This window comes from Culicoides brevitarsis, chromosome 2 (assembly GCF_036172545.1).
Source record: "Culicoides brevitarsis isolate CSIRO-B50_1 chromosome 2, AGI_CSIRO_Cbre_v1, whole genome shotgun sequence".
Lineage (NCBI taxonomy): Eukaryota > Metazoa > Arthropoda > Insecta > Diptera > Ceratopogonidae > Culicoides > Culicoides brevitarsis.
The window spans coordinates 5,211,645-5,228,474 of record NC_087086.1 but is presented as its reverse complement, the minus strand read 5'-3'; the positions used below and the strand labels follow the sequence as shown (position 1 = coordinate 5,228,474).

Sequence of the window (16,830 nt, the reverse complement as noted above, 5' to 3'; positions counted from 1 at the left end):
AATTAAGAAAATTTTATTTTTAATAAATCAATTTATTTTTCTTTTATTAATTTAAAATAATTAATTAAATCAATTAGTTAAATTTATTTTTTAATTAATTTTTAACTAATTAAATTAATTATTTATTATTATTATTTATAATTATTTAATTAATATAATTTTTTTTAATTAAATTAAATAGATTTTTTTTCAAGAATGAAAAAAATAAACCAAATTAAAAAAAATTTCTATTAAAAACATACGAATTAATTTTTAATTTTTTTTTAAATTAAGAAATTTCTTATAAAAAAATAATTTTTTTCAAATTTATAAAATTTTATTTTTTTCCTTATGATTTTAAAATAAAGTAAAAAAGTAAAAATAAAAATATAAAAATTTTGAACTCAATTTTTCGCAATAAAATCTTTTAATGTACTAAATATTCGAAATGTAAAAATAATATCACATTAATGTTAATTTAATTCATCAATTAATTTTAAAATTTTTTTAAATGCTATAAAAATGTATTTTTTATCAATTGAATTTAATTTAAAATTATTAATTATTTTTTATATTCAAGAAAAAATAAAAATTTCTTACCTTTAAATTTTTTAAAATAAAAAACGTTTTAAAATTCATACATTTTAAACATTAAAAAAAGGATATTGTATAAAAAAATATCGATCAACAAAAAGTATTTTTTTTTTAATTTCATGGTATTTACCTTTTTTAATTATATACCTAATAAAATTTTTAATAATTTTTTTTAATGAATCAAAATCCAATTTCCAGTACAATTTAGTGTCTCAAATCCGGAACAAAATTTACAACTTTATCGTGAAATTTTAATTTTGCATGATTTTCATATAAAACATTATTATTAGGTAAATTAATTATTACTTAATTTGCATATAATTAGATTTAAATTTAATGAAGCCTTGTAAAAATTAAAAAAAAATCTGAAACTCATTTATCACAAATCCATTTTATTATCTCTTTAGTTCCTTAAAACTATTTTCTCTCAATATATAATTTTAAATCTCTTCTAAAAGATGTCTTAAAAATTACTTAAATCTACTACAAAACATAATTTTTTTTATAGTAATAAAAATGTGAGACATCAATCGCAAATTAATTGCATTTTTACTTTACTTACGTATATTTATAATTTATTTTCTGACAATTAGCTTTTATTTTTTTTTATTTGTATAAAAATAGACAAATTTTTTTAGTTTTAATTAGACCGTTTTTAATTTTTTTTTGTCTAATCAACTATCACAATCATCATAAATGAAAAATTTCAAACATTTATTCATAGCAAGAGGCTTTGAAGGAAAAACAGTCTCATGAAAAATATATTTTTGCTGGTTCTCCACGTAAAACGTAATTAATTATGAGGATGTGAAACAACGACAACACAAATCGTGCGTGATATGATGTCACAATATTTTTTTTTTCAGTCCTAAATCTTAGAACTGAGTCATTTCTGTATCGGAATCTCTATTGAGTCGCCACAGCTGGAAAAATTCATACTTCAATCAAAAATTGATGGCAAAAAGGAAATTGAGAACCACGCATTACATTGATTTATGTTTTGATAGAGAAAAGTTTGTTTTTGTCAAAAAAATGATTTTTTTTTTGTATAAAGATAATTTGTTGTTGTCGTCACCGAGAAGAAGAAGAAGAGATTTTTCGGTTCAGGAGGGAGTTTCGTATATGTGGAAAAATAAATAAAATAAATGAGGAAATAATAAATTAAATAAATAAAAAAGAAAATATTTTTTGTAAGAGGAGAAACTTAAAAAAAAAATGCAGGTTGTTACCTGATGCAAATTGTCCTGCTAGAATCACGACTTCGTATCATTTTTTTGGAATTTTGGCCATATTGACTAGACTAAAAATAAAAGAGGAAAAAATAATGGTAAAATTTTTTTGAATAAAAAAACGGAACAAAACTAAATCATGGGGTTCATGCTTCAAAAATTAACTTTCTTTTTTTGAGTGCTTTGAAGTGTTGTGACAGACGACGTAAAGTCTTGACTGCAATAACGAATGGATAAATAATTGGATTTTACCATGTTCTTTCTATCATTGCGAATGTTGTAAACGCCGTAGACGATGGGATTCATGCAGCTATTTGTGCAGGCAAAAAGGAACAAACACTTTTGGATTCGCTGATCGACGGCACTCGCACCAACGCGATCTAGCATGTACCTAAAAGGTAAATTAAAAAAAAAATATTAATTAAAAATTATTTTAAAAAATTTTAAAGTTTTTATTCAAATTTAATTTCATTTAAAAATTAAAAAAAAAAATTTTTAAATAAATTTTTAATTAAAAATTTTAAAAAATTTAAAAATTTTTTAGAAAGTACAATCAAAAAAATTATTTAATTTATCTAAAAAAAATTATAGGTATTTAACGCTTTTTTTGTAAAAATTATTAATTTTTTGAACGGAAAAAATATTTTTATTTTTAAAAAAAATATTTTTATTTTAAAAAAAAATATTTTTGAATTAAAATATTTCGTTTCACATAAATATTTAATTTTAATAAAAATATAATTTTATTTTTTTTAATTATAAAAAGTATAAATTATAATTTTAATTTATTAATTTTAATTTTATGAATGAAAATTCATTTATTTTCATAAAATTGAATGTGCATAAAAAAATATTAATTAACAATGAAAAATAAAAAAAAAATAATTTAATTAAATAAAAAATTAATTATATTAAAATTTAAATTAATTAAAAATAAAATTAAAAATTTTTTATTTAATTTATGTAAAAATTATTTAATTAAAAATTTAATATTTTTTAATTTAAACTAATTAAAAAATAAATTAATTTTTTAGAATTTAAATGAATTAAAAATTAAATTTATTTTTTTAAATTTAAATTAATTAAAGTTTAATATTTTTTTTATTTAAATTAATTAAAAATTAAAAAGATATAAAAATTTCTTTAAAAATTTGAAAATCGCCTTCTTGCTAATTCAAAAAAATGAAACAATTTTCATTGTTGTATCTGCCTCATTAAACTAATAGTAAAAATAACGAGCAAAAAAGTGTTGAGATTGACTTACCAAATGCTCATCACATAAAAAGGTGTCCTATTACAAAAAAAAAGTAAAAAAAAGAAAATGAAAGAAAAAACCGCATGAAGGACAATCAACGATAATTTATGAGATAAAAAAAAAACAAAACTTACCAACACACGACAAACACCAACACGATAGTGAAACTCATCCGCAACGTTCGTCGTTTGGCGCGACTCAGCACTTCAACACTGGATCGTCGAAAGCGGTCTATCGAAGATAAATCACGTCAATAAGTACTTCGAACTTTCGACAAATAGACTTACCGATATTGGAAATCCTCGTTCGACGAAATATCTCAAAGTAAATGGAGGAATAGGAAAAAATGACAACTGTTAATGGCACGGCATACATCATAAACATGCCAAAAAAGACATAATATGTTTCGTGTCGTGGATTTTCAAAGATGTTGTAGGACACACACTGCTCGTACCACGTGACATTCGGATGTGTTTCCAGATGAAAAATGAAAATCTGCGAAACAAAAGTAATAAATTTGTGCCAATTAGCCGGCAGATTCGCAACTTACCTGTGGCGTACTGCAAACGCAGGAGAGAAACCAGGCAACGGCAATCATGATTTTTCCACGATTCTCCGACAAGGACAACGGTTTCAGCACCGCAAAATATCTGAAAGCCAATAAATCATAAAAAGCTCATTAATTTCTATTGTTCCCTTTGTTCACGAGCCGGGAGACCATACAAAGTCCGAAAAATTAAAAACAAATGAAAACCAAAAGATAATTATCATCTGTTTAGCAAGTGTCGTGATGGCAACGCACATCGTTACTCATATAAAATTCATAAAGCACCCAACAACCCGCATTAGTTTTTAATTCAAATAATAGAAAATCACGTAGCTGCCATCTCAAATCTAATATAATGGCAAGCAATTGTTGAAAATGAAAATTTACCGCTTCAAAAGTCGTCGAACAATTTTATTTGCAATAAAAAATCATATATATATTGGAGTTCAATACCCATTCGAACACAAATAATGGTCGCAAAGAATCCCTTTTTCATCATTACGATGCATTTTGAAGTGAGAGAAAAAATTGCAAAGATTGGTCATGAACTTTTCTTCACAAGAAAAAAAATAAAAAGTTGCAAAAAATTGCTTCAAATTGCAAGGTAAGGTAATTTTTTATGATTTTACTACGTTTTCATTAGAAAGGATAAAAAAAGACGCTTAAGCTTATCTCACGATAATAATCACGATTTAAACATTTTTTTAAATTCATGGATAAAAATCAGAGACAAGTCTACAAGTTTTATTTATATAGGATTCTTGGAAAATTTTGTGTCCCTTGTACTTTTTTTTTTATTTATATTGACATTCCAGATATTGGAAATCGTAAAAAGATTAAATTTTTCTTTATATTAAAGCGTATTTAATTTAAAAAAAAATATATAAAATGATTCAAAAATTAAACAGAAACGTTTAATTTTTCTAAAAATTTTTTACGGCGAAAAAATTTAATTTTTCCATTTTTTTTTATTTTAAAATATTAAATTTTAATTTTAATAAAAAATATAAATATTTACAGTTTTTAATAAAAATAATAAAATTATATAAAAAAATAAGTAAATTTGCTCTTAAAACAGTTATTGAAATTTAGCAAAAAAAAAAATTGAATTTTTATTTTGAAAAATTTTGTTTAATTTTTTTTTACTTCTGAGTTAAAATTTTAAGATAATAATAAAGTAAAATTAATTTAATATAAAAATTTCAAACAAAAAATTAAAAAAATAATTTTTTCATTATTTAAAATTTTTTTTTTTAATTTTTTATCTATATATTTACTCTTATGAAAATTCTCATGGGACAAAAAAAAAATGAAAATATTAAATTTATTCGCCTTAAAAAAATTAAATTATCCAAAAAATTAAAGAAAATTAAAATTTTTCTAAAAATTTGTTTCGAATAATTAGAAAAAATATTTTATGCTTCTCAATTAAAAAATTTAATTAAATATAAATTTTAATTAAATAATTTAATTAAATTAAATTTATTAATAAAATTTTAATTAAATTTTAAATTTAATTTTAATTTGAATTTAATTTATTTAATTAATGCTTAAATTAATTAAAATTTTCACACAAAATGACTTTAATACGTTAAAAACTTCTTTTTTCATTACGAAACGAATGAATTTCGAAGAAGATCTACTTGTAAATCCGCATCAACCGCACTTTTCCATTTCAAATGAATCGCCATTAGGCATGGAAAATATTAAAAAAAAAAAGTACAACTTGAGATAAAAAAATTTTCCAATGAAACAAAAAAAAAAGTTTTTCCTCTTTGTCATTAAAAATTTGAGAGCACTTACCTATCGATTGATATGCAAACTAGTATAAAACTCGACAAATACAGGCCAAACACTCTAAAAAACGACTAAAACGAGGAAAAAGTATTTTTAATTAAAACCCAAATTGAAACCAAAAAGCACTTACCATCACACGACACATCAAATCGCCTGCCTTCCAACTAACGGTAGCTGCCCATCCAATCTCTAAGGGCATCAAAAGGAATGTCACCTGAAATTGATTCACGGAAATTTAACGCGTTTGATTGAATTTGATGTTGCGCGACAACGAAGGGTTGCAAAAAATAATAAAAATGAAAAAAAATAAAAAAAAAATTTTTAAACACAAAAAACTTTGAACAATTTTTAAAATGAAAAAAATATATTGAAAAAAAAATAATTAAAAAAAAATTAATTTAAAAAAAATTAAATTAAACTTAAAACTTTTTTTTATTAAAAACATTTTTTTTAAATTTTTAAAATTTTTTTTTTATATTTTTTAAAATTTAATTTTTTAATATAATTTTTTATTTTTTTTTTTAGCAAAATTTAATAAAAATCATAGAAAACTCACCAATAAATCGGCAATCGCCAAATGTGTCAACATAATTTCAATTCTCGACGAGCCCGGTTTTCGACGCTTTATCAACATCGTCAGTACAGTAAGATTCCCTATGGCTGAAATCAACATTAATGTACTATAGACCATAATTTGTAAGCGATGCCCATCATTAAATCGCATGTCGATCGGCAGACTTGTGTTATCGGTTGAATTGTCGCCATCGTACGTCGCCCAGTCATGTTGATCCGCTATCACGGAATTAGCTTTAATTTACTTTTCATTTTTTAATTTTTTTAGGTTTGAGAGGTACTTACTTATGGCGTTCGGCATTTTGATGTTTGTTACTGCTACTTTACGTGAAACTTTTGTTTGGTATTTTATTAGGTAAAAATCGTTGGATTTCGTTGTACGTCGACTTTCATGGTCACTAATTACTGTGGAAATTTGTCATCAACAGACCTGAAAGATACAAAAAAAAAGTTTGCTCTTGAGGAAAGTTATTGATGTCAAAATTTTTCCGATATCAACATTAATTATTATTACTAACAGGTTTTTCATCAACAACGTCTGGCAACTCTCTAACAATCGTGTATCGAGTAACACAGAGACTTACTTTGATCAATCAATTTTAATATATTTTTACTTTACACACAGGAAAGTTGAACTGAGAAGGCCGATAACCACAAAATTTGATTATATCCGAGAAAATATTTTTGGATGACAAACATTTTAATAAACTTGCTGGCTTTCTTTTCGCTCGAAATGACTTTTTGAGTTCGACATGCCACAAAAAGGGGAATTTTCGAGTGAAACCGACCGTTTTTGATTTAATGAACGGCAAAAAAAGGGGAAGGAGAGACATTCCTCTTGTTAGTTCAAGTGTAAGTATAGTCCTGCTTTTCTTTTGATGTCTTTTGACTTTTTAATGAACATTTTCAGCAGGTGAACGATAAATTTTTCCACGTTTGTTCATGCTTTATGATTTTACGAGCTTTAACAATAGGATAGGTGACCTTCAGTGAAATGATGCAACTTATGTTTTTGTAAATCATCGTTATCTGGATAAGAGGAAATGTCCTTGTGGGTTATTAATAACGGATAATTTCTTATCATGCAACAATAAACCAAGAGGCACTCCTACTCAATTTTATTCTCGAGTTGTTTTAGCAGAAAGTTCGATGCGAAAGGCAGTTCACAGTTCAGATTTTTTTTATTAATAATTTATTTTCAGAAGAGAAGCAAGAAAGTTGACGAAGTTATAAAGAAAATATCAAAGAAAGTTTATTTCATGACTCATATGAAGAAAATGCTGGATAAAGAAACGAAAATCTTATTGTACAAATCACTGATCTAACCATATATTCAATACTGAAGCACAGTAAAAAAAAATCAAGAGGATTTGAGAGCGATACAAAAGATCTGTAACAAGGCATTAAATGTATTTTTTTTTCCAATAAGAAAACTGTGGAAAATTACTGTAGAATGCTTCTATAGAAAGAATTTTTTACATAAATTTTGAATGTCAAGAGGGATGAATAATTTTTTTAACAATATGGATTTCCAATATGGATCTCTAAAAACAAAGATAGGTTGTAGTCTAACAAATTTTTAGCTCCATTGAAAAATATTAGTTGCTTCGGGTAATTTTTTTCGCATGTTAAGCTACAGTAGGACATTTTTTGTCGTTATTAGAATTTTTATTTTAACGTGTTGAAGAGATATTTTTGTTTTGTAAAAAAAAATATCTGATGCTCGTAAAAATAAAAAAAAATTTATAAGGGCAAAAAATGTTGTCCCATAATGAAGTTTAACAAAAACATATGCGAAAAAATTTACCGGAAGCAATTAATATTTTTCAATAAAGCTCAATTTTGAGGGTTTTGTATGAAAAAAAGCCTTTTACAAAAAACTTATGATCGCTACTGTATCCTTGATACAAAACCAAAAGTACTGCTTCTTGAATATTTGACTGATAATTGCACTTCAAAATTTCCTTCTTTTTTTAAGATTCTTTCATATAATCCCTCTTTCATGAGCTACCCTCCTTAAACATCTCAACTTGTTATTTTATTCTAATGACAAGATTCCAAACTCCTCAACCAACTGTCGCTTTCCCAACTTATTTATTCATCGTTCACTTCGCCACGTTTAGATTATTATCAATTTCCTCGAAATTATCTTATTATCATTTCCATTTGAATTACGCACAATCTTTCAATTCCTTGATATTTCTTCCTTCTGATATTCTTACAGCTCATGCATTATCCATTTCGCAGCATATTAACAACCAATTGACACAGTTTAGTATTTTTTTTTCTTCTCTCCATCAATTTGTTTCCATGATTACTTGTCGCTCAAGTCGTCGTCGTCGTCCCTCACATACAAGATAGTAATAATAATTCAATGATAATAATAAAGTCACATCAGTTCCTTTCATGCGTGTTTGTCACTGCCGCCTGTTATCATCAACACCAATTGATTCTTAAATATTAGCATTTAATAATAAGGAAAGAGAAGAGAAGAAAAAAATTGGATAATACCATAAATTTTCACACATAGGTTTGTTTGTCGGTGCTGTGCCTAATCTCTATTTATTTACTTTCCGCATGAAATTCAATATTATTTGATTAAATAATGTTGACAAACCTTTTTTCTTTCTCTCTCAGTGATATTTATACCCCATGATTAAATTTAGAAAGCTTGTTGATCGCGTGGAAAAAACGTTCAAGGCTGTGAGTGTCAAGTTCAAAGTCATACAAATGTCACACAACATAAAGTTGTTATTTTTACGGATTTAATTCCGGAATCCTTTTATATAAATTTTGCACTGATAAATTTTTTTTTTATTAAATTTTTATTGAACGTTGTTGACAAGTTTCGTAAAAATACCGTAAAATATTTTTTGTCAACAAAATAAAATTTTTCTGGAAAAATTTTTCCATTCATTCAACTTTATTTATTTCGCAATAAAAACTTGTATGCTGCACATTGAACTCGTTTTATATTTTTACATCCGAGTCCGAACTCAAGTCCAACAAAAAAAAAAAAAGATTTTTGCATGTTCCGGGTGCACACTCTTGAATCTTTGACACATGCATTGAAATGTATTTCAAACAAATCAAGAACTTTTTAAACGTAGATGTAGGTAGAAATATTTTATTAATACACATTTTTTGTGATAACATATTTTTCGTTGCGGTCTATTTTGGGTAATAACTTTTTTTTTCGTATTAAATATTTTGTATTCATTTTATACAATTATTACTATGAGGAAAAATACAAACTCAAACGGGACATGTCATAAAAAGTTGGTTAATTACAAAAAAATTAACTGTGTGAGTTATCAGGTCAGACATGTGATTAAACCGTGAATATATGATTTTTTTTTTGTGTTGTTTACTATTTTGTTGTTTGTGCGACATTTTCAATTAATTTCAAAAAATTCCAATTATAATGTCAACAAAAAATTGTCTATCAAAGAGATGTTGAAGAGATGAAGGCGCTTTTTTTATTTTATTTTTTGTGGCTTCTAACTTCAAATATAAAAAAAATTGTTTGAGTGACAAAAAATGTCTGAAAAATATTTTAAATGGAATCTGGAAAAGTTGAGATGCAATAAAATTCACTGCTTTGAATAAAAAACGAGACATAAGATGAGTAAGAAATAAACATCAACTCACATTTGAATTACAAGTTATTTGTAATTCGATGGAATTTAAGACACTTGTTGAACATGTGATGGAGACGCCTTGTTAAGATATATTTTTTTTTCATTATGGATCAAGGGTGAGGATTTCAGGAATTTTTCATTTATTTATTATTTTGAATTATAGGTCAATATTGCTTTATTGAAAAAGTTATTTTATTAAAAAAGTTTTAATTGCCATACAATGGTTGCAAATTTATTGTTTTAATGATCAAAGGATATCAAAAAACTGGACAAAATAGGAACAAAAAAAATTATTTACATCTCAATGACTTACAAGTTTATGAAAGGGATACAAGATAATTTCAAAATTTGGGTAAATTTCCTTATTTTCATCAAAAGATTAAATTTTTAAGAGCTTTATACAAAAAAATTGATTAAAAAATTTTTTTTTAATTAAAAAATATTTAAGTTAAGTTACTGATAATTAAGTAATTAATTTTTTTAATAAATTAACTAAATATTTTTTTTTAATTTTATTTTAATTAATAAATATTTTCTTTTCATTAAAATTAAATAAAAAAAAATTAAAAAAAAAATATTTAATTTTTTTTATAATGCTAAATTTTATTTTTTTTAATTTTATTTTTTATTTAAATTTTAATTAAATTAATTAGATAAAAATAAAAAAATATTTTTCCACAAATTGATAAAAAATTTTTCAAATTAAAATTAAAAATAAAATAAAAAATATTATTATTTTTTGTTAAGCTTAATTTTAAATATTTTTTAATTTTTTAAAATTATTTTTTAATTAAAATCAAATTAATTAAATAAAAAATCAGTTTTTCCATAAATTGACATCGTCAAATTAAATAATCAAAAATTTTTGCCAATATTTTCACATAATTTTACCAAAAATTTTCACATATAATTATTTCTACGAATTTGACAAAATAAAAAAAAAAAATATTTTATGGAAAGTTTCTCGTAATATCGACTAATATTACAAATTCCATTGAAAAGTCCTTTAAAGTAGATTAATTTTAATTTATTCCCAATAGGAAATTCATAAATATTATGTCGCCTACACATTATTTTTAATGTTCAACTTGAATTATAAAAGAAAAAAATCATCATGCTAATAATTTTTAAACCTAGACCTAATTTATTAATTTTTATTTTTGTTATTTTTTTAATGAAAAGTCCAACTAAGCGTCTGAAAACTTTTAAAATATGTTTTCCTGAATGCTTTAGAAATCATTAATTATGCAAAAAAATGCTCGTGTCCTTGAAACTCACTGATTTATAATTAACAGAACTCTCGGTGTGATTATTAACGAGATTTCTCTCTTTCTCTCGTATTTTTTTTTTAATTTTTTTTCGTTCAATAAACACATGAAAGTAAAAATCAATATTGTTTTAAAAATACTTTAATTTATTCCCCAAACAGCATAATTGACAAAAACCATTCTCGCATTAAGCAGACAGACTACCCGTATGACGTTCCAACTCACCTGTATTTAATTCTTGAATCAACATAATTTTAATTAGCACTTAGTCATTAATTAATTCACTTTTTTTCACGAATTTCCTTTATTTTTTTATTTGTTTGTCATTGACAAGAGTCACCAAACTCTAATTATTAAAGTAAATGAGATTTATTTCAATGACAGCACTTAAAACTCTTCTTCTTTCGTAATTCCTCGTAAATTATCATAAATATTTATTTTTTTTCTCTGTTGTCTCCTTTTTTATCACTGTCATTCACTTTGATACAACAAGCTTTTAATCCTATAAATAAATACAATTTATGATACTTTTTCTTCTTTAAAATTCATGAGACAAAATTTTCCCTTTTTATCTTTTTTTATTTTATTATTGTAAATTGTGGCTTTTTTCGTGTGTAGTAAATGTAGTAAAAATCCACTCAAAATGCGAAGCCAACAATCAACATTCTTGTCATTTTTTATTACTCGACACCCTTTTCACAATTTTTTTTCTCTTTCGTCATATTTGCTTTTAATTCTGTCTTCGTGTGTTGTTTGTTTGGATTTTTTTTTGTTGGCAAAATTTTTTCACATCATAAATTTTCGTTATCCTCGTGAATGAATAATATAATGAATTGCCTGGCATGAAACTTGACTCTTGATTTAAAAATAACTACTGCGATGATGATGATGAGACTCGCGTGGATCTGACCGTGTGTTTTTCTGTATTTGATAAGTAGTTTGATGAGTTGGATGACTCAAAAAATATTAATAAATTTTGTTATTGAAATTACTATTTAAAAAAAAATATTTCAAAAATATGAAAAATTCTATAAGATATTTTTTTTTTCATTAAAAACTTGTTTAAATATTTTTTTTTATTTGAAAGCAAAAATAATTTTTTTTAATTATAAATTTTAAAAAAAATTTAAAAAAAAATACGAAAAGTGAAATAAAGTATTTTTTTTTTAAATAAAAACTTGCTAAAATATTTTTTTTATTGAAAAAATTAAATTTATTTTTTTTACATTTTTTAAATTATTAATTTAAAAAAAATAGCAAAATTACGAAAAATTAAATAAAATATTTTTTTGAATTAAAATATATTTTAATATTTTAATTAATTGATTTATTTTTAAATTAAAAAAAAATTATTTTTAATTAAATTTTATTTTATTATTTTTTTTTAATTGAAAAAAAAAATGAAAAATTATATTAAATGCTTTTTTAAAAACTGTTTTTTAATAAAAATTTGAGAAAAATATTGTAATTACTTCTAAACACGTTTTTATAAAACTTCAATCAAAATAAATAAAAAAAAATTTTACTTTAAAAAATATTAAAATAAAAATTTTTAATAAATCAAAATAAATAAATAAATTTTAATTAATTAAATTTTATAAAATTCATTTTTTAATTTAATTTAATTTATTTTTAAATTTTATGGATCAATTTAAGTTAAATATTTATAATTTTTTTCATTTGTGTAAAATATTTTTTTTTAATTTTAATATTTTTTTTTTAATATTTTTATATTTTTTTTTTTAATAATTTCACAATTAACATTTTAGAGTCCCCCTATCACGGATCACGAATCACTACCAGACGAAATAGAGGAATAAACGATGTCAATAGGTTATCGCTCGCTCATTTCGAATTAACTCTGAAGCGATTCTTTCTTGCCTTGTATTACTTTATTTATGCAAATAAATAATATTAAACAACAAAAAAAAAACAAAAAAAAATCACTCAGCATCCAAAGTATGATGATTGTTATGTATGTATTATGGCAACTTATTTGTTTATTTGCATTTAGATTTTTTTTTTAAATATTTTTTTTTTATTTCATAAAAATTTAATCTAATTCTCATCATCATCATGTGTAAATGTTTCTCATGACACGGCAGGAAAAATGCATTTTTTTTGCACTTTGAAACGAGATGTAGGTAATATATTATTACATAAGTAAACATTTGTTTTTCCATAAAGTGAACAGTGAAGAGACGTTTTGTTGTTGTAATTCACTTGAAAGCGAGATATGCATATTAAAATTTTTTATTTACTTTTTTTCACATTGTTTGACGATTTCTTGTCTAGTCTCTGGTCGCTGCACTGTTTTTTTTTTTGTAATGGGCTATATATATATAATTTCTAGTTTACACGAGAAATGTATTTTAATTAAATTGAGTAAACATAATCCATTCAATAAACATTCGCGAACGTCAATTTTTTTTCGATTTTCTAAAAACAGTTAAATTTTGTACTTGTGTGATTTTTGATTAAATACAAAATAAATTTTATTTTTTTTTTCAAATAAAATTTATTATCGCGCGATTTATTTATTTAACGAGACGGAGCGAATTTTCGATGTTGTTTGCACGAGACGTTAAACACGAATAATTTCCAAAAGGCAAAATTAACTGATGCCCATCATCGTCGTCGTCGTCGTCGCATGTGTGCGCAGTTATTGTGCGTCGATAGAAATATTATCATCATCGTCATTGAAATTTGCTGTATGGGAGATTTTCACTGAACTGCGCGCAACTGATAGTAATTTTGCGCAACATGCAGAAGGAAGTACGGAAGAAAAACATTTTTACGTTTATTTACTTACCTCAGACGAAAAATTAGGTGAAAAAGGCTCCCGGCGAGTTTTAACGGAAATAACTTTTTTTTTCTTTCTTGCACTTTGTTTTGTGATGCTAATTAAATAAGAAACCAGGCAACTCCATCACGTAATATTTACTCGAAAATTGACGAGATTCGTGAAATTGCGGATAAACAACAATATTTTCCCCAGATTAAAATGTGTGATAAATTAAACGTTTTTTGTGTGCTTTGCGAGTTTTTACCCTTAACATTGTCATTAAATTCATTGTGGTTTGTTATTATTTATTTTTCCATGTTGCGATTTTATCAACAAAACCGTCATTAGAATGTTTTTACCGTTTTTACGTTTATCGCAGTTGACGATCTTTCAATGTTGCGGATTCGCGCGCATTTTGTCAGACATTGACATTTAAAGTTTAAAAATAAAATAAAAAAACATAAAATTATGTCTTTTTTGAGTCAATTTGTCATTATCTATTCATGACATTCGATTTTTCTGTGTGAGTTAGTAGAACGACGCAAACATGTTGACAAGTTATTGAAGTTATTGAAATGAAAAAGGTAAATACTACAAGCGACGTAGTTGTTGAATCACAATAGAATATTTTTTATTGTTATCAGATGTTGGCAGATTATTTTATTTTTTTTTTTACTACAAAAGTAGTTTAATATTTTTTTTTCGGGAAAAACTCGCTTGACATTGACAAGATTTTTTTTTTTTTTGAAGATATGTAGTCAATTTTCAGATTTTTAAAGAAATTTAAATGAAAATATTTTTTTGTCGGTTTTCTAAGAAGAAGCTATTACTGAGAAAAAAAATAAACAAATTTTTTATTTTTCTTATCACGTGAGAAAAAAAACTTGCTTCAGGATGATTGCAAAATGTTTACCCATCAAACCGTAAACATTGGTAAGAAGCACAATTACGAGGGATTTAATATATAAACAAATCAAAAACATTTTTTTTTTGCTTGAAGAAAAGTTGGATAGTAATTTATTGATAAAAGAATATTTTTTATTAAATAAAAAAGAATGAATAAATTATTTAAATTAATTTTAAATAAAAAATTAAATTTAATATTAAAAAAAATAAATATTTAAAAATAAATATATTATTAAAAAAAATTATAATAATTTTATAAATTTTTTTTTTTAAATTTTTCAATAAAATTATTTTTCAAATTAATTTTTACAAAAAAAAAATAATAATTAATTTTATTTTAAAAATTTAATTCACTTTATCACAAAATTGAATAAATTATCTAAAATTAACTTTAAAAATTTTTAAAATAAAATTTTTTATTAAATTAATTATTTTATCTGAATAATATTTTTTTCTAAAAATTAATCTGACATTTAAATTTAATTTCATTTAAATATTAAACTAAATTATTTAAAAAGAATCAAAATTAACTTCATATAATTTTTTTAAAATATATTTTTTGTTTAAAAATAATTTTTACAAAATAAAATAATTAATCGAATATTAAAAGTTTTATTAACCAAAATATTCATGTTATAATTTAAAAAAATCAATAAACTATTAAAAATTAATTTAGTTAACTTAAAAAAAAATTTAATTAGCTAAATACCCTAATAATAATAATTTTTTTTTCCAAAAAATAAATCTAACATTAAAAATTATTTTATTTAAATATTAAAAAAAAAATTATTTAATTTTTGAAAAAATAATTAAATTTTAAATATAATTTAGAATGATTAAGTTACTTAAGTTAACTTTTAATTTTAAATCTGTTTTATAATTATTTTTTATTCATTTTTAAAAATGATTTAAAATTAAAAGTTAACTTTAGTAACTTAATAATTCTTAAAATATTTTTTTGACAAATTTAATTAATTTTTCTTATATTAATAATAATTTTGTTGTCAAATGGAAACAAATTAATAATAGGTATAGAAAAAATGATCAATAATTACAAAAATTATAAAAATTTGTAAAAATGAGAATGATAAAATTAAATAAATAATTAAATAATCCGACTAAAATTATGCAAATCATTTTTGACAAAAAAAAGTTAACGAACTTTATTAAAATTTATTAAAATCAAAGACAATTATAAAATTTCACGAAACATCTTAAAATCTTTGAAAATTTAGCTCAACATTGATGCCTATCACTAAATTGTCAATAAACTTCATTAAAATTACTCACTTCCCACATTTTCTCCGAAATCATTTACTATAACTAACGATAGTGGATTAGCAGTGTTTCGTTGTTCTTGCCAACATTTATATTCATTTATCTTCCGATACACGAGACAACACCTTCATCTCCGACGTCGTCGTTGTGCAAAAACATAAACAAAAACGATGTAATTCAAATTGTGTAAATAAGTGGATTAAAAAAGTTTCTCCATGATAATAATGTTGTTGATATTTCACGTTGGAGGCGTTCGAAATAAAGTTCATTCCGGTTCAAGGGTTCTGCGATGCGGTTGCTCCATATTGCAAACAACAAAATTGTTTTGAGAAAGTTTTCGCTCGTGACACTAAATGGCAACTCGAAAAACATCTCAATGACAAATAAATCTGGGAACTTACCTTGACTTGCTGCTCATATTTTGCGCTGCTCGGAGAAAAGGTTACTCGATTATTATTTTCTGTTTGCTAAACCGCTTTGTCGTTCGTCGTCGAAGTATTAAGATTAATTAAAATGAATAAATCACATCGCATGTTAATTACGATAATATGAGGTTTAAAATTCATTTACGGAGATTGGAGATCAAACAACACGTGTCTTATTCTCTTAATCTGAGCTCAGTGAATGCAGTTCATTTATCAATCTATAGTGCTCATTATGTCACTTAATGTGTCTGGCAGAAAAGTAGAACAGTGACCAAGCTTCGGAGAAATTGCATCTCAGGTCATGAACTTTTACCGTAAAAGGTTTTCATTGTAAAAGGTATTAAACGATGTGTTTAATTATTTTGTGAGAAAAATAAGTTTTGAGTTAAAAAATTTTTTTTTTTGATATACTTGAAAATTTTATATTTTTTAAAATTTAACTTGAACTTATCAAAATGAGATTTAAAAAAAATATTTTTATATTATTTATTTATAAAAATAAAAATTTAATTTTTTTTATTTCCAATTTTTATTTTAAACAAAAATAATAATG

The 16,830-nt window shown here is 23.4% G+C and overlaps 1 protein-coding gene across 4 annotated transcripts; it reads right to left on the bottom strand.

Moving 5' to 3' along the window:
- Positions 1-959: 959 nt before the first annotated feature.
- Positions 960-13,458, bottom strand: LOC134832547 (adipokinetic hormone/corazonin-related peptide receptor variant I). 4 transcript variants are annotated; one of them, XM_063846608.1, is made up of 13 exons: positions 13,043-13,458; positions 11,109-11,385; positions 6,260-6,404; positions 5,958-6,208; positions 5,532-5,615; positions 5,408-5,472; positions 3,608-3,707; positions 3,345-3,552; positions 3,192-3,288; positions 3,067-3,093; positions 2,055-2,193; positions 1,803-1,873; positions 960-1,511 (listed from the first exon to the last, which is right to left on the bottom strand). In XM_063846608.1, the coding sequence occupies exons 3-13, from the start codon at positions 6,273-6,275 to the stop codon at positions 1,460-1,462; spliced, it is 1,110 nt and encodes a 369-aa protein (XP_063702678.1). In that variant the 5' UTR covers positions 6,276-6,404; positions 11,109-11,385; positions 13,043-13,458; the 3' UTR covers positions 960-1,459. The 4 variants fall into 4 exon arrangements, with proteins under 4 accessions (XP_063702678.1, XP_063702677.1, XP_063702680.1 ...); XM_063846607.1 differs by having other exon boundaries at positions 13,145-13,458; XM_063846610.1 differs by having other exon boundaries at positions 5,958-6,193; positions 13,145-13,458.
- Positions 13,459-16,830: the final 3,372 nt, after the last annotated feature.

Bases quoted from the DNA above. Each gene is read 5' to 3' on its own strand.
- LOC134832547 (XM_063846608.1), bottom strand. The intron at 5,473-5,531 runs GTAAGTGCTTTT...TCCTCGTTTTAG, and splicing joins ATTTGATGTGTCGTGTGATG to TCGTTTTTTAGAGTGTTTGG. The intron at 2,194-3,066 runs GTAAGTCAATCT...TTTACCTTTTAG, and splicing joins TTTTATGTGATGAGCATTTG to GTACATGCTAGATCGCGTTG.